The sequence below is a fragment of the Parus major genome, chromosome 2, assembly GCF_001522545.3.
Source record: "Parus major isolate Abel chromosome 2, Parus_major1.1, whole genome shotgun sequence".
Classification (NCBI taxonomy): Eukaryota; Metazoa; Chordata; class Aves; order Passeriformes; family Paridae; genus Parus; species Parus major.
Genome location: NC_031769.1, coordinates 31,740,169 through 31,758,917, shown reverse-complemented (window position 1 = coordinate 31,758,917; position 18,749 = coordinate 31,740,169). Strand labels below are relative to the sequence as shown.

The 18,749-nt window shown below is 38.2% G+C and overlaps 1 protein-coding gene across 6 annotated transcripts; it reads right to left on the bottom strand.

The window, feature by feature from the left end:
- Positions 1–2,879: 2,879 nt before the first annotated feature.
- CCDC126 (coiled-coil domain containing 126) lies at positions 2,880–18,415 on the bottom strand. 6 transcript variants are annotated; one of them, XM_015619642.3, is made up of 5 exons: positions 17,974–18,271; positions 8,323–8,378; positions 7,798–7,936; positions 6,768–7,171; positions 2,880–4,483 (listed from the first exon to the last, which is right to left on the bottom strand). In XM_015619642.3, exons 4-5 carry the CDS (start codon positions 7,003–7,005, stop codon positions 4,302–4,304), a joined length of 420 nt encoding a protein of 139 aa, XP_015475128.1. In that variant the 5' UTR covers positions 7,006–7,171; positions 7,798–7,936; positions 8,323–8,378; positions 17,974–18,271; the 3' UTR covers positions 2,880–4,301. The 6 variants fall into 6 exon arrangements, with proteins under 6 accessions (XP_015475128.1, XP_015475127.1, XP_015475126.1 ...); XM_015619641.2 differs by lacking the exons at positions 8,323–8,378; positions 17,974–18,271 and adding an exon at positions 18,365–18,415; XM_015619640.3 differs by lacking the exon at positions 8,323–8,378.
- Positions 18,416–18,749: the final 334 nt, after the last annotated feature.

Here is an 18,749-nt window from a genome sequence, read left to right as displayed (position 1 = left end):
CTGTTTATGCAAATAGTTCTACCTGTTCTATCTAGAAATGCAAGCAATGTTCTACTATGTTTTTGTTATGTCTGGAGCTAAGTTGGTTTTGTAAAAGGTAACACTACTAAACTTTAAACTAGGCTTTATGGCTTTTTACTAGCTAACACAGTCTCTTAAGGCACTTAAGATATATTTCTACTTACTTAAAACTAAAACTTACACTCCTACTTCATGTCTGTGGCTTGATATATTTCAGTTTCTCTAAAGGCTCCAATTCAATCCCTGCATTCCTTTCTCTCTCTGAGGGACTCAGAGAGGCTTCTATTTCATGCATTCCAACAGTATGTAATGTTAATGTTTTTAAAATTCGGCTTCATTTTAATAACCTAAAGGATATTTTCAAATGCCTGTGTATGTCATTCCCTCTTTCTTCAAACTGAAATCAGTGAAATACCCATTCAGTACCAGTCTTTTCCACATGAAAAATAGCAAAAGTCTAATTCACTTTTTTGGCTGCTACAAAGGAAAGTCCCCCATTTCACTCTTGCATTTGAAGATGGCATCCTATCAGATATACTAAACTGAACCCCAAAGACAGCAGACTCCTTGTTTTGTAAAGTACAAAATTATGAAAGAGCACAATCATTATGTAAGGAGAGTCATATTTGGATTAATTGTTAATTGACATTATAGATCACCTTTCAAAATACATCTATTTTACATAAGAATGTTTTAGACATTCAGTTCATTCCATTAGTCAGTGTATTTTTAGGAATTAAAAGGTTTTCAAGAAAATGTAATAAACGGGGATGTTTCATTTTATGCAATCATTTCTCTAAATAACTTCTTGATAGAGGTTCCCAATTTTACTCTGCTTCTGCATTCCCATAAACAAAGGCTGTGACACCTCAAATACCCCCAGAACATGTACCTGCACAGGAGGTGCTTGGTTGCTAAAGCAACTTGCACACATCACAAACATGACATGGTTTGGAAACCTCTGCATTAGCAAATACATTTAATTAGAATTCAAATCTATCTAGTGAGCTTATTAAAATGACTGTGTTATTGAAAACCCAGCATTTAGAAATTGCTTGGGGAAAGCAGACAGCTGTGAAATATGTGATGCATAATATTGGGTGCCAATATTATATTGCAATATTATGCAACATCAGACAACTGATGTTTCACCACACTAAGCACATGAACCTGCACATCCTGGGCTATGTTTCTGTATTTTTAAAATTATTTCATTTAAAATGTATCAGTAAACTTCTGTGACCTTAACAGTGTATAGGCTGCTTCTTAAGAGCTGTCTCAGAGTGTTTCAGAGGAGTGTCTGTCCATCTGTCCATCCATTTATCCCAAAAGTTCTTTAATGTGGAACCACTCAGCACTTCTATTTCACATACCATTGTGAGAAAATGCTTGGATATCTTCATTATGTTAAGATTACTATGCAGAGATTCCAAACTATTTATTTAGATGAGAAAAGCAACCAAAAGGATGAGAGAAAAAAAGACAGTTTCCCCAAGGTTTTGCCTGCCAGGTATTTAGTTGTAGAACTCAAGGGCTTGTACTGAGACTTCTGCTGTTTCTTTCTATTTAGACAGCAATCAATATATACTCTTCTCTTTCTATTTTCCTTCATTAGAACTTTTGTTTGGAAGTGGATCTTGAACATTTTTTTGCTACCTACATTAAGCAATCAATCAGTGGCACAGAAGTACTGCCAATTACCTAGTGAAATCAGCTGTTAAACACTCATGAGGCAAATTACAGCTGAGAAAATTAATGTCCCCTAATTTACCAAAAGATTTCAAGAACGAAACCAAAACACACCTCCATCCCCCAAATCAGCAGTTTTTTATATAACAGAGGTTATATAAAAACTCCTCCTGCCTTCCAAAGAACAGAAGGAGAAGAAAGAAAAGGAAGTAATACCTCAAACCCCAACCAGCCTAAGAACCAACCATAAGGAGATTCCATATACACAAAACTCAAATGAGGTCACTTTGGGGGGCTTCATGATGTCATCTGAAATGAGAATACAGTTACATCATAAAAACTGCAGCACAGCAGAAATACTACTTAAATATTCCTCAGAAAGAAAAAATATGCTTGGCAATACAATCAAATCCTGTGATACTATCAAGTGCTTTGGAGCCGGGCTAAGTTGTAGGCTTTCTCTTGCTTTTTCCTCAGAAGCCCTTGGGTTCTTTACACAACCTCCTACCTTTGTAGGGCTGCCACACCTCTCACATGTCCTATATGGGAGGCTGCAGGCTAGAACATGCAAATGTTTTCCTACTACTGTTAATAGGGAAGTCAGCTGAGACCCTCCCTTGATCCCTCCTTTACCCTTTTTTACCTTAGTCTGCACACCTTAAGTTTAGTTTTGCCACTCTGAAAAGAACTGTGTGTTTATAGCACAAAGGTTTTGGTTTGTAACAATCAAGTATCTAGGAAATAAACCAGATGGATATAAAAATCAACCTGTCTATCTGTCTATCTGTCTATCCTTCTATCTATCCTTCTATCCTTCACGTTGTCAATCTGCAGGTTCAAAAGAAGTTCTGCACGTATCTTCTTTACTCTTAGGTTAAACAGTGAAGTCTCCACCATTAAAGATCTAAATCAGTTCTTCTATTTTCATTTCTTTTCTCCCCTCACCTCTCACCTGAGGAAAGTTTCAGGGCATTAGAATTTCAAGGGCAGAAGAACTCAGTGACTAAGAAGGAAGAATACCAGAAAGAGTACCACTAAAACTCAGAGATGTACAATTTTCCAATCCAGAAACTGATAGAGCACGTGTAGCAAGAAAGACAAGACCATTTAATTACAAAAAAACCCCAAAAAACCCAAAAACCAACCAACCAAAAAAAACCCCATGAACATTTACAAGTGCAATTAAAAATTTATTTTTCTCTTTCTGCATTGAAGTGAGTACATGTTTACACACAATGTGACAAAAAAAATCATCTGGATACTAAAGAAGTACTAACTAAGATTGCAATTGTATTTTCTTTTATAACCATCGAGATTATCAGCAGGGAAACAGAAGAAAGGAAAAAATCACATAACTTTGCCTGGTATATCACCCAGCGCCTCTGGTTTTATTCATCCCCAAAAGTTCACTTACAGGACACTTTTGGCAAAAGTCTCTGAACATTCTGTGCCCCTCAAACATTCAGTACAGTTTAAAAAACAGGTTCAGTGGCACTTCAACATGATTTCAGTAACATTTGAGATACAGTGCACCCACACTGCATGCAGTTCACTTTGCTGTAAGGCTGACTTAGACATAAGGCAAACATTACCTTAGCTCTCAAATATGCCGTGATTAGACACCCTTAGTACATATAGTTCTGTTAAATGCAGAGATGCCTTGTTTCCCTTCATTGCTTTTCTTCTGATCAAGAATGCAATTCAGGGAGATGGTGTGCTTTTCCAAACACAAACTGCAAGGCATTAAAATGTTAATAACAAACAGCAATGAATAAAAATAAATTGTATTCACACATCCAAAACTTATTTCCATCACTTAAATAATTTTATCTGCAGTTACAAAATACATATACTTAAATATCTTTTTAAGAAATAATCATCTAAGATATCACAGATGATGATTTGCTTTTGATAATCTAACTGCCCTATCTCTGGCATAAAGATAAACCTGGACAGTGTTACTACCTAGAATGTTTTCCTATTATAATAAATTTTCTTAAATATACAGTAAATTCTCTTTAACTATTCTGACAAGATAGTGCAAATAAAGACATTCTTTGGGTCACAATTTTAAAATATTACCACCATTGCTATCCTCAATTTAATATTGTTTTAGTAAATAAGTAAGAAAATATTTTAAGTGTACACATCTTCTAGCATCTGTTTAGCAACACATTTTCCTCAGTTACCTTGGCCTAATGCAGATCACAAAAAATGAATAAGCTACAATACTGCTCACCTATCCAAAAGATATGTTATAGTCATACTTAAATAAATATATTTAGAAACCTACCTATAAGTTTCCTGTTGCTTTCCACGTATTGTAATTATCCAATGACCTACTACATCAAATCATATCAAAATATCTTTAGAGACAACAAAGATCACTTCAGAAGCACTGCTCAAAGGCAATGAAATAATGCTTTGAGAACCTAAGCACATGTTAGGCCTACACAGATCCAAGCACATTGTAGAATACAATAGTTTACGCTTGTTTTAGAGTCAACTACTGCTTTGCCCTAACCAGAGACAAAAAGCTTATCTTAAATATTATCCATCAATGATGTAGCAACACAAAGTGGCCCTGTTTGCTATCTAATGTTGCTTGCTGGCTTTACACGTTTATTTGAAGTCACTGGCACCTGATGGTTAGTTCCATTAGTGTTATTTGTTGCTGAGCCATTCACAACGATGTAATCAACCTTGTTTTCCAATTTCACCAGGCGTTGCAAGATGTCATCCAGAAGAACAGCAATTGTTCTCTTAAGATCAGCTGAAGATAATGGAAAAAACAAATTACAGCATGTTACTTACTCTGTGTGGAAAAGAACTGCCACTTCAATGTATTCACACATCTTAAAACTTGCTATCCTCCCTAACAAACTTTTTGGAAAGGAGCGCAGATTTCTCTAGAAGTACAGAATGAAACAGCTGCTTGATTTTTCTTTAATAACATTTCTTTGTTATTTTATGGAAGGGAGATAGCACCATAACAGGGAACTGTGAAGGCAGTCAATTAAATATTAGAGTGTGAGACCAAAACCACTAGCTGGAACATTACAAGTGGCTATTCAAAGGTATTATTTCAAATTTCATCCAGACAACAGCATCAAAATACTCAGCTATGTCATGTTTTAGCCTCGGATGCAAGAGATTATATCTAAATACTTTCCAGCATAAAAAAAGGTAGTTAATGGCTTTCCCCTAAATGACAGTTCTAGCCCATAGAAAAGCTGTTATTAGAAGGTATCTTATTGGCTCTTTTGTAAGCTATAAAGCAAGAGTAAAAAAAAAAAAAAAAAAAATCTATCTACATCTTCATTGAATGAAAAACAAGAGGAAAGATGGTAAAAAAATTTCCATGTTCCAGAAAAAAAAAACAGTAACATCTTTCAACAAAAAACAATTTACACTGTTGCCAATCACCATCTTATTTCATATTTGAAAAACATTAACAAAGTTACCAGGTTTTTCAAGCTGTTAGATTCCCCCTACACATGAAGACATCTACAAACTCTGTCTCTACCACTGCCCTCTAATCTGTTCTTAACAAAGCAGAAAAATTGGGGAGAAGAATCACAGGCATCAAAGTGAAAAAATAGGAGTAAAACAGGTAAAATTAAAAATTAGTAGCAAATTAAATTTCAAAGAAAGAAGTACCTCTCTCTAAAATTAACTAGTGTTTTTTTAGTAAGTAATGTTAACTTTGGGGAAAAAAAAAAAAAAAAAGGTTAACAATTCAAGTCAGAGCCGGGTCTGCTGTCAATTACAGAGGGTGGGACGTACTCTGTAGTATCATTTTGTGCTCGACAGTCTGAGGGAGGGAATTGTCAAGTTTTAATTCTAATGATCAGCAGCCAGATCAAGAGATGACTTATATTAAACTTCAGAAAAAAATGCAGAAGACAAGTCTCATTTGGAAATACACTGTAAGACTTATAGAGAGGAGAAAGCTGCAGTACACCAGGATTTTTTGGTTTTTTTAAATGGCAGAGAAACAATTTATAAATAATTTATAAATAAATAAATAATACAAATATATAAAAGTAATATAAATATAAATAAATAAAGGAAGGAAGTCCTTGATGACAAAAAAGAAAAAGGTAGGAGGAGAAAACAGGGAAGAAAAGAGAAGGCAGTCTCCTACTGTCATAAAAATTAATTTTGAGAATGAAAGGATTAAAGTTTTTAACACTTTTTACTGTCCTACTCCTCCTGGGTTGCTCCTTCACATCTTAGTCAGCTCATCACAGACTTGATTCCTTCTTCCTTAGCAGCAGCAAAAAGACTTCAGGCACATTTTCGCTACTTGCACTCTCACCAAATGCCTATAAAGGGCATCCTATAACAGGCAGATCCATTAAGGAAATCTTAAGGGGATCAAAGTTCATTACTACACATCTTTTGGGATACTATTTTTTAAAATAAACATTTTTAATTATCTTTTCAGTATTTCAGAAGATAGTAAATACTGGCAACCTATTCATCAAGTTAGGTACATATTCACAAGACAGGCAAATCAGAGATATGATGCACCAAGTATTACAGCTCGCAAGACAAGGGACCTTATCTCTTATGGCTGCTTCTAAAACAAGGGGAGATTCTGCCAAATTCCTAATTGCTTTGCAGTCTCCAGACTGCAAACTCAATTAATATGTTGGTTTGTCATTGCTTTTTTAAGAAGAAGAAAATTGAAGAAATAAAAGCAAGAAGTTAGCAATGAGGTACTAGAAGAATCAGGAATGTTGACGTGACCTAATATAAAACTTTGTCCCTGTGTCAAGCACATGCTTATTCCTCAATAGCTGAAGATTCAAAGGAGGACAAATGTGCTGTTACTTCTATAAGTAACTGTATTCATGTACTTGAAGAGATCTGAAGCTTGATTTTGCAACTCATCTTCAACTTGTTAGAATAAACTAAAATCAAATCAATTAATACAGAGAGGTTTTTTTCTGCTGAAGAGCATATACTACTTAAAAAAAAAATAAATATAACTTTACAGTTTTCAGAAAAAGAATATATTCAAGTAACAAGTATGGCTTTCTTCCTCTTACCATATCCTGACATAGAGGCTCCACCACCACCATTCATTAGGTTTTTATTTTCTTCTGCCAGTGCTTTGACATATCTTTTACTGAGATCTAATATCTGTCCACGCAACTCAGCGCTGCTTTGGCGTCTTGGATACTGAAATGTGTAGCGTAGCAACATCAAACCCCAAATGATTCCAAAGACTAGTAAAAACATACTCAGTTTCTGGGACATATTCTTCCTTGAAAATGTTAGAAACATTTCTGATGAAGGCCACAGACACGTCCTAATTTCAAGAAAAGTAACTGAATTTTGCTTTGTCGAATTATATTACATATTAAACAAAAATAATATTTTTATGAAGTGAAAAATCTTCTGGCTGGATCATCTTGAATATATCTTCTCATGTTTTAGCTGGTCTTGATTCCTGAAATTTGTAAAGTACCACTTGGTTATTCAAAACTGCTAGTTATTGAGATTAAGAACAAATATCAGTTTCCAAATACATTATTGCATCATCTAGAAAACAAGTTTTGTTATCTGCTTAGAGGTTCCGTTATATTTCCTTGTCACCTGTTATTTACAGGGTTTCTTCTTCCTATTTTTACCGATTTTTATTCTCCAAAAATCAGAACTTCTGTGCTTCCACAAAGCACCTTAAGTATTTTAAATACTTGAATTTAAACTGACATTAAACACAAACACATTTGAAAGAAAATGCAGTGCCTGGAAGAGACCTGTATAACATTTCTGTACAACATTGTGATGAGTTATTCACATACATCTACACGTAAGTTCTTGTAAAATTATTTACTTTTCATTCTTAATTTTAAAGTACAGTGCAAGTGTGAACAGACAACACATGGAATGATGTTTCTTGGTTGGTTAGCTAGTTCAAAGCTAGCTAGCAAGCTAGTTTCCTCTCCTGGCTTTGTATACCATTAAGGTTTTTTTATTTGTTTTGGTGTCTTACTATTGAATAAAGAGATACAACCAAAATAAATTGGCACATTGCACTTCACCATTTTACTTTGACTTTAAGAAATGTCTTACCATAGTACCCAATTCTGATCCTTCAACAGGATTAAGGCTTCAGGAGGAAAGCAAATGGTAGGAAAGCTTCAGCAGTTAAATAACAAATGTTCAGACAGTTTGAAGCAGTTTGAGCCACACATCTTCAGGGATCTATGTACTGTGAAAAAAAGAAAGATATAAACAAAAAGTGAAGATATCTTCATTTACCTGTGGAGTAGTTGCAGCTGAAGGCTTCAAGCTACATGCTTTTAAAACACTTTCAAACTTACCTTCAAGCACTTGTTATGGGAGACCATAGAATTACTCTCCATTTTATTATGAATGCATGCATTTGAATGCCCAATATCACTTCAACATACTTTTAAAAGAAAGCTTGGTAAGAATCTCACTCAGCATCTCTTCTTGTGTTATAAGACAGTGACAACAGACATTCCAGATTCATCATATATGTACATACACATATATTAACATAGGCATCATTCTCTTACTAATTGTTAACTGTCAAACAGATCCCACATTTTTAGACTCTTTCCATGTGTATACCTCATATTTCTCATTTTTCATCCATCTCTGGCACTACTCCAACTATTCAATATTTTCTGAAAAGAGAATTTCAATTATTTAACATCATCCAGATAAAGCTACTCATTTTATACAATAGTTACATTTATCCTCACTATTCCCAGTTCTTCCCCACATATCACCTCATACAAGCATTTTTTAGACTGAAATTACACAAGCAATAGAGTTCCTCACCAGACTTTCTGTATTGGCACTTACACCTTGGGTTAGTGTCAGAACACTGAGACTGAGTTTCGCGTGCTGCTGAGCTCTCATCTAAACCTAACTCTGCCTCCATGGCACTTTTCATCCCCTCCACTGGCCAGTTCCATCGGCCTCATGCCAACACCCCGCTGTCTGCTGCCAACACAAGAGGCACGGCCAGCAGGGCGCCGAGCCCTGCTTGTCGCTTACCCTTCACCTTCGCTCTTCAGATAATCCCCTCAACAGCCAAGCCAGCATGCCTGATTCAAGTGGCAAATGTTTTAAGTGCTGTAAAATCAACATGCATATCTAAATTATTCTGAACATTATTAACCCAAGGCAGGGGCGACATTAGGACTGGGACACCAAAGCTGCCGTAAAGTAACAACCAGTTGAGTGTCTAATGCCCTATGGCAGCCACTGCCAGTACACAAACCCTTACTGCTGGCTGCACTAATGCAAGTGGCAATCCCAAGTCACTGAGTGAGGAACAGCTCACCCTGCACTGGGGGGTATGACCCTGCACAAGGACAGACAGACAGCACGCAGTAATTTCAACTCTCACTATAAATGCAGTCAGATGTACTTTGTTCAAGGAATGTGCTTATCCCCCCCAAAACTGTTTTAAGATATTAATTTGTCTTAAGTACATAAAATAAGAGGGAAAACAGTAAAAACTTACATTCCACAGCACGAATATCTGTGTGGTTTAAGATTTCCTGAAACAGATCTTCCCCAAACATGCACTTAGAAAAACCTCTTCTTCCTAGCTCTGTGCCAAATCCATGGCTCTGAACTCAGACTTTAAAGCATAAACTGTACACACATCAATATGCATCTACATAATCTCTGAACAGTATCAAATATGATGTAAAACATCATGAGGTCCAGGAGAAGAGTATTCATGTGATGGCTCAGAAGACCAAACAGTATCTCTCAAGAAGAGACCATAAGTTTCAAACCCCATTCCCACAAGTCTCTACTTCTATTAAAAAAAAAAAAAAAAAAAGACTGAAAAGAACAGATAGCTCTTATAAAACTTAAATTCAGTTCAGCTCTCCATAGAGCTCCAGCCATATCTCATCCTGAAGCATTTGGACAGTATCACTACAGTCATTTGGAATAGAAGTAACTCTGCCATCACACTGTAAATAAGACCACAAGCCAGGATAAGAGGTCTAGCCAAGTGGAAGAGATTGAATAAACTGCCAGGCAGCAGCAGGAATTGCAGAATGGCACATCACCATGTATATCTGATTCACAGGGCACACGCTGACTACTGGAACTAATGGAAATCAAGGACTTAACCTGCTGGGAAATTGCATAACACCCACATACTGACATGAGGCAAAGGAATTGGGAGCAAGGTATACCAAAATGAAGGCAACTATTCGTACTTGTCACTTTTCCTACAAACTTTTAAAGGCCATTCCCCTTTCATGAATTCCAGCATAATCTCAAAGGTCTGGAGATTTGATCTCTTCTTTCCCCCAGAATTGCATGCACTCCTAAGTGACTCATAAGACACTCCCTGCAAGACCTTTGGGGCTTAAAAAAAGAAAAAAACAAAAAGGAAGCTTATACCCACATAATTTGGAAGTAGAGAAAAAAAAGAGTCCCAGAGCAGCAAGCATACATATTAGGAAGGAAATAGCACAGTAAAATGGATGGATTGGAATATTCTTGTACCTCTCATTGCCCTGAGGGGTCAGCAATTCTCTACAAGAACATTATCATTTCAACAAAACTTGGACTCAGAACAGACCTTTGTTTTCAGTAATTTAGAGGTAGTATCCCATAAGATAACAGCACATATTAAAGATGGTACACTGCCTCTTGTGATCTTTATTCTCCCTCATTCTCTCAAAGCACACAATATGCTGAGCTGGAAAACGTCCCTGAGCAGGAAAAAAAAGAAGCTGAAACTTCCTTCTTCACGGATTTATCCTGGATAGAAATGCTAGCATACCACTCTCCCAAATGCAGCTGAGGAACTTCTGTGGCAAAGGTAAAGCAGTGCAGAGAGCAACAGGAAAAAACAATGTGTCACAGCTACACCTTGCTGCAATTCCTACCATCTCCAAACATGGAGACTGAGACAAGCAAGACAACTGTGAAGATGAAGGAGTACAACCAGAACAAAATTTGAAAATCTGAGGAGAGAAAGAAAAGAAACAAAACCCCAAACCAGTAAACCCAAAACAAAACAAAATGTCCCACAAAACAAACCCAAATAAAACAAAACTCCTGAGTAGACTTCAGACAAAATGGCAATCCAAGAATCCATGAAGAAGAGAATGTCTTCCAGATAACCCTTTCAATAAGCAGCCTAAAGTAACCAATTCAAGTGCCAGTTTTCCAAAGTATTTTAAATCAGCATAGTACTTTAAATCAGCATGCATATTTAAATTATTGTAAAAGTTACAAGCCCAAGCCAGGAACAACATAAGAACTTGGAGCAACAACCAATTCCTGAATGAAGATCTGACACTAGGTTTGCCTTTCACAGACATATAAAGAGCTTGGTTTTCTTCAATGTTGCCACTGCTGATTGTCAAAAAGTACTGCCAAAACCTACCAATGTGGATACAACTTTATCCAGTGGTACCACAACACTGACAACCGTCTGGCAAGAAAAACAATGAACTAAGGCACTCATCCACTCCAAAACCAAATAATGTCTCTATCCTGTATTTCAGAATCAGTCTTATATAAATTATATTATTGACTGCATGAAACACAAGGAGCAAAGGCAAAAGAAAGCTACAGAAAATGCATTATATGTTCCATAACAAAGGAAAGTTAACTTACTTAAGAAATATCAGACTTCAGTTTGAATACTGACCCTTCTCCATGGAAACCAGCCCATACTTACAAAACATCCTTCTTGAATTTTTTTGCAAAGTCTTCCTCAGATTCTGCTTTACCCATTCCCAGAAAAACCAAGAGATTGTATTAACATACAATACAAAAATTAAATTGTTTATAATGCAAAGGAATGCCTCACACATGCTCTGAAACAACCTCAGGTTATCAGAAAAAAAAGGCATACCTAAATCCTTAAAAGCTTAATGCACTTCACAGCACTGCCACTTCTGCCGGTCAATCAACTCATGAAAGACCAGCACATATTTATCATAATTTTTCTAGCCTGCCCAAGAGACTCCAGCCTTCCTAAACCACTAGAAATGGTTGTAGGGCTAATTTAAACCTGTCCTGTAGAGATGATTTGTGTACCTTCTAGTTTTGAAAAATGTACTGAATAGATGACAGCAATTATTTGTAAGAGAAAAAGAAAGCAGCAGGTCCATAAGGTATTTTTCATAGCTATTAATAAGCAGTTTGCAGATGCAAAGCATACAGAAAACCAAAGCCTGAGAGAAACCCATTTCATTCAAAGATCAAAAATATTTCTAAGAATAAAGCCAAGAAGAATGCAGTGAAAAGAATATTGTTAACATACAGTCCAATAAAGCCACCTATTTGGTCATATGTTTTGAAAGACAGAATCTCAACTATTAAGGCAGTAGTGCCTCAGTGATGTTCTAAAGACCTACACAGGTCTCTAACAAACTCATTTCTGATCAACAACATGACACCATGCATTCAAGAGCAGGTCTGGCTTTGCAACCGGATATTAACTGCATAAAAAAGAAGTGATTTATCAAGACAGAGCTTAAAAAAGAAAAGCCATATACAGTCATAGAAGCGTGCTTCCAATTAAAGGGGAAGTGGAAAAAAAAACTTGTAATAGAACAGCCAGCAGACAGAAATCAGGACAGTACAAACAGAAGCTGACATTAATAATTACTATAAAATAATTGTACAGTACAAAATTGGAATTTATTACCACCTCAGTCGGAGCACAAAAATATTATTAAATTATTAACAATTTAAAATTACCATACTAAAATTACATCTGTACAAGAAATTACTATTAAATTCATGGCAACAAACATCCCTCAGTACAGAGAGGGTACTGTATCAGTAAACAAGAAACTGTCTTTAAAAATGCAGAGTGATACTTCATTGCAATAGCCAACAAACATTTCAGGAAGACAAGAATCACTGGGCATTACAGAACACCAGGAAAAAAAATTTCCACAGTAGCATCAAACTCCATTCTATTACTTTCCCTTTTTTTGTATCTATTTGCAGAGTGCACCCTCTGGCCCATTTACTCTGTGGCCTCCAAAGAATTTTGTTTCCTAATTTTTCTACAGAAAACTTGGAGCATCATTCAGCTCACTATTCAATCATGTTGACCATTCTGAAAGCAGACAGGCTGGTTCTATGCTATTTGGAAAACCCTCAGTCCTTTCTGCAAAGCAATGAAAATGGGGAGTCTAAGAAATGACTGACACACATCAAAACAGCAGAGAACATATTCATTATCCAATTAATTTTAGAAGACTAAGACAATAAAATAAGCTAGAAGCCCAGAAGCTCACATGCTGAGACTTTTTGGAATGCCAAAAATGATGTTTGTATTTGGGTAATTTGCAGTCTTAGATGGCTGTTGGTTTGGCTGTAGGTGAAAAATCTGCATGAGGTGCAGCTGACCAACAGGTGCCCAAAGAAGTGAAGTGTTTACACAGAGCCCTGATTAAAACTGGTGCATAAGGAAGACCCACATTCCTCATATTTTTATGAGTACACAAGCTCCTGAGAAGATGCCAATGAAACTACTGTCCTAACATCTATAACTACACTGACATCTATAACTAACATCCATACTGGTGACTGCTGCAGACCAACACTGTACTTTGGCTCCCAGGTTCATTTATCAGGCTCACTCAGACAGCTGTACAGCGCCATGAAAGAGCAGGATATTACACTCAGAACCAACCATTAACAGCAATGCCAGTTCCCATACACATTCAGCTGCCTTTTGATAAGATTTACTCTTAGCACCTCAAGTATTCCTACTACTGCTGCTGTAAAATCCGGTCAACAGAAAAGCATCACAGCATAGAGGGAAAAGAGGATAGTCTACTGACAAAACCTCAGCAGTGCCTGACAAAACAGAGCACACCAAAATGTGCTGATGAAACTCAAGGGTCTTTCCAGACTGCATCACAGATAAGTAGAGACTGCTTATATTAATAGCTGCTAGACTCAAGTGAAAATAACAGTACTATAAAACATGCTGCTATCTTAAGAACAGGTAAGAAGGCATACTTCTGCACAAAAAAAGGGCTGCACTATCACTATGAAGGCTGCTGGGCTGCAGGTTTTAGCAGTTCTGTACCACTTTCAGAGCATGCTGCCAAAGGAGTCTGCTTTTGTGTCTTTTCCAGGACATCTATCTTTATACCTTCTCCTACAGCATGTGTTCCTTCATTCCCTGTTTCTACATGCCCAAGACCTGCACTTACCCTGGCACACTGAAAAAAAAATCTTTTTGCCTTATTGCTAACTGCCTTTTGGGAACACCTTCAATGGATATTCCAAGTGAAAGAAACATGAGGTTTAAGGGAATAGCAAAAACGTGTAACTACCATAAATACCTATTCTTCTACAAAGAAAGAAGAAAATCTTATGCATTCCCAACAGTTCCTGTCTCTCAAGACAGCCAAAGGATATATGGCCAACAAAAGTCAGAGCTCATCAAGCAGACACAGTGTTGCTGCTGACGAGCTGCTGGGACTACCTCAGACATATCTTAAACCAGGAACGGTTTTACCTCCTACAGGCTTCTAAGAACAGCACCAATTTGTCTTGTGGATGAACTTCGAGTTGAGAGCACAAACATACTGCTTTAGACTTGAAAACCCACACAGCAAGCTTACAGTGGCTCTGGTATAAAATTATCTGAGAGCCCAAACACTAGACTACCTTTTGTCAGTACTAAAGAAATATTGGAGAGCTGTTTCTATTTAAATGTGTGCATTCCTATTTTAATCATTTTTATTTTACACTTTCTACCAATAATTATTTTAATTTTGCATTGTGTCTAAGAAGCCTCTTCAAGTACCTAAGAGTATCTATTTTTTTTCCAAAACCTTCCCCTTTATTTTGCCTACTAGTGCCAGTGAATGCTTTTAAAATAAACCAACCATTTAAAAACAGAAATTCTTTGTTCCCTGCCTATGGGCAGTCAGCCAAGATTCAAGAGTTTGAGAGGGGAAATGGCTTGGCAAGGCTTGTGAAGAAAATTAAAGCAAGCAGATATCAATTGGGACAGTATATCAATAATGACAGTATGTTACACCTGCTGAACCTCCCCTCCTCCCACTAGGTCCATCTGGGCCCCAAAACATTTCTACATCTATCTCTGTATCAGATTCTTAAAAATAATAATAGTGAAGAAATATTAAAAAATAAATAAATAAAATCTCAGCTTCATTTTCCGTGGGATACTTTTCTCTCTTCATGCTTTATGGCCACCAATCAGGTCACTGTAGTATCCTTGCTCCTTGATAAGTCACTTATGACTGAGCACAAGGCACTTTCTTGGCTTCTCATTTCCCAGTAACACTGCCACAATTTATTAATTGCAGGCTATGACAAGTACCCCCATAGTACTCCCTTGGGAAATTTCACAGCTGTCTTTGTATCACTCTTTCCAAAGCCCCTGAGACTCCAAAACTTATTTCCTGAGATGATAATGTTCAGCTAATTTTGACTAGTTTTACAGAGAGCCAAGCCTACAGCATGATGCACGTAAGTTACTGGTAAGAGAGGGACTTTCACTGAACATTTTAAAGAGACCTTAAAGGAAGGCAGGTGTTTAAAGAGAATTAAGAGGGGAGGGCACAGACAACTAACAGAGTGACAGCTGAAATGGGGGAGAAACTGCCACACATGTACACACAGTGCATCACACAAGCACTGTTCCTGTAGAATGGCAACAAAAAAAAAGGACTTGTTCCACTGGGGAGAGAGGAAGAATTTAACTTGTCTGGTTTTCTTTCAAGAAACCTGTACCATTCAATCTGAGTATGAATTTGTCCAACAAAATTATGTTTCTATGGCAAAACTGCAATACAGATGAGGCTTTATATTCATGCTCCTTCCCGGTAGGCTGACCCAAGTGAAGATTTGAGAAAAGTAACACTGGAGGAAATATTAAAGACAAGAGATCTTTTTCTACATCTTTTCTTCTACTATCTTATTTCTAGATTGACTTGTCAGCTCAATGTAGCATAATAATGGATTATGACAGACACTAGTTAACTGTAACACCTCAGTGGTGTGCACTGCAAAATACTTTATTCTTAACATTGAGGAAAAGGCACCCAGAAATTTAACTGGATTATTTATATCATGGTAGCCTCCTGTTTCTTTAGTATCACTGAAGAAACCAATTTCACTAGAATAAGTTTTACCTTCCCTTGTCTAGGCCTCTACTTCAGGCCTTATTTTACATGGGCAAAGTACCCATTCAGTTCTGAGCAATCCAAAATTAATCTCCTAAATTACATAGGCAAATGCTAATATACCTATTTTTTTGTAAAGTTTTTTTGAAAACCATAAAAGAAAATATAAGAGGCTGTTATTAATAATGCTCAGTTGAGAAAACCCAGCTCATAAAATGATATAAATTATCAATCACAGGTGAAAGAGGTAGTTAAAAAACACAAAACACAAATAGCATATAAAATATATTTTAGCAGTAAATTTGTATCAGGAAAAACAGATTCATCTGAGTGACTTAGCCTCAGCAATTTTTGACAGCTACTTGAAAATGGCTATTTTTGACACTTACTAGTCTTCAGATACATTGACTACACAGCTGACAATTTTAGCTGACAGCATGCATTTATCCTACTTACAGTTTAGGCAAGATGCAAGAACTAGTCCCCTTTACTATTCTCGGAAAATGTACAAGTGATCATGAACTCCAGGGGAAATATCTTACTTTTAGCAGCTAAATGACATCCAATCCCCAAGATACATCACAATCTGTGATTAGCTGATACCAATGCCTCCTTCAAGGAGATAACAGCCAAAAGGAGTCTCTAAAAGCAGATACTACAAAAGCTTTAAAAAGAAAAAGGGAAACGGGAGGGGGAGGGAGGAAAGGAAGTACCTTTATTTCCAACTGTAAAAAACTTCAGGAAACAGACCAAAGGAATTCCAGCATAATTACTTAATTCTCTGGAGCTCTCAGGTACCTATTAAATACCTATATATTTTAACACCTAAAATAACAAAAAGAGGCCAGAAAAACTTAGGCTTTATACACATGTGCATATACACATGTGCATAAAGTCAAAAGAGGAACAAAGATAACAATAAATTTCTCTATTTGATCTAAAACTGCAACCACACTGCTTGAGACACTACCAGAAGACGCTACTCACAATCTATCTTCATATTGTCTCCTTTCTCTGCTATTCTCATGACAGTAAAACAGCAATTCATTACATTTGCTCCAAAATTAACACTATATTACAGTTAGGACAAATCATATGCACACTAGGATGTAAATCATGTTCATATTCTGAAAGTTCTCTTAAAATAAAAGAGGTTGCAATTCCTACAAAGATTGATTTTCACAATGAAAAAACACATTTGTCCGGCCCCAGGTCACCCACTGAGGGGGCAAAACAGTAACCAAAAATAACTAGTTAACCCAATCTGAACTGTTCTAAGAAAACCCCACATCATGTCACATCATAGAACAAAAATTTTCTCTGCTTGTTTTGTGGCACACAAACACAGAAATTACACTCTACTCTCGCTGTCAGTATGCTTTAGATGACAAGAGACATAAAAGAGAATTTACAGGATACTACCATGTTAGGTTAGGGAACTTAAGAGAAAGTTTATTAATAATGAATGATGAACAAAGCTACCAAAATAAGGTAGAGATAATAGTACGTTATATATATTTACCAAAATAAAATTAATCTAAGGTAAGTGCAGTCAAAACATCATCAGATGTTACAGATAAAAGACATTTTATTAAATGGTAAGAAGGTAGTGTTATTCTGCAACACTTGCTGTCAGGAGATTCCATACATTATAATCTCCTAAAACTGAATGTTTCAAATCTTGCAGACATCATTCAGTACTACTTTTTCCTATTTCTTCAATAGTACCAAAGAGACCAATTTCAGTGAAATGAAACCCGTTTGTTTTGGGTTTTTTTATACAGACCTGTTAGTGCCGGAAGATCACTTAATCTGACATTGTTAGGGATCCTGCCTTTGCTGAATATGAATTTCTTTTTTTTTATTCCTGTAAGTTCCATCACACCACTGTAATTATGCTGCGCCTATTTGGAAGTTATATCCTTACAGCAGAAGGCATCGATCTTGCAGAGTCACTGCAGGCACAGCTTAAGACTGGAAGACCACCGCTAGAGGTGAAGGAAACCAGAACACCCTCGTTTGCTCCAGCGCTTCCTCGCCACCCAAGGACACTGCATCACAGCCCCGGGACACGGATCGCGGCCGCAGGAAGCCCAGCAAAACTCACCGCGCCTCGGGGGGCCCGCACTGACAGCGCCGCAGCCGCCTCGACAGCCGCCCAGGTACCGGGACCAGCCGGCAAGGAAGCCCGAAGGAAGACGAGCCTGTCCCGCAAGTCCCGAAGGAGGGGCGGACCAAGGCGGCCGCTCAGGCGCGCTGCGGACCCGCGTGTGCGGGAGAGCCGCAGCCGCCCTGCGCCATCCCGGTCCCGCCCGAGCGTGCGCCACCCCCAGCCGTTCCCCCGTGAAAACACGGCACGGACGGACGAGCGGGTGGATGGACGGATGGACGGGCCTCCCCCCACGCTCCCGCCGCCCCGGCCGAGGGCGCGGCTCTGGGGCTGTGCCGGGGCGGGGGCGCCCCCCGCGCAGCGCCCCCCGCCGGCCGCCCCGCGCTACCTGCGCTCGCTGCCGCCGCCGCCTCCGCCGCCTCCTCCCGGCCCGCGCCCGCGCGCCGCTTCCGCCCGCGCCGCGCGCCCGAAGCCCCGCCCCCGCCGCAGCGCGCGCTCCCCGCCCCGCCGGCGCCGCGAGCGCCCCCCAGCGGCGGGAGGGAGGTGCGGCAGCGGCGGGAGGGGAATTCGACCTCGTCCGTGCTCTGGGCAGCGGGACCGGACTGGGTATGTTTAGTCCAGAAAAGACTGAGACGGGGGTCTCATCGGTGCATTTAAATATCTCAAAGGCGAGTGCCAAGAGGATTGTGCCAGACTTTTTTGGTGGTGCCCCGAGACGGGAGGGCAAGCAAAGGCCGTGAACTAAAACACAAGAAGTTCCACCTCAACATGAG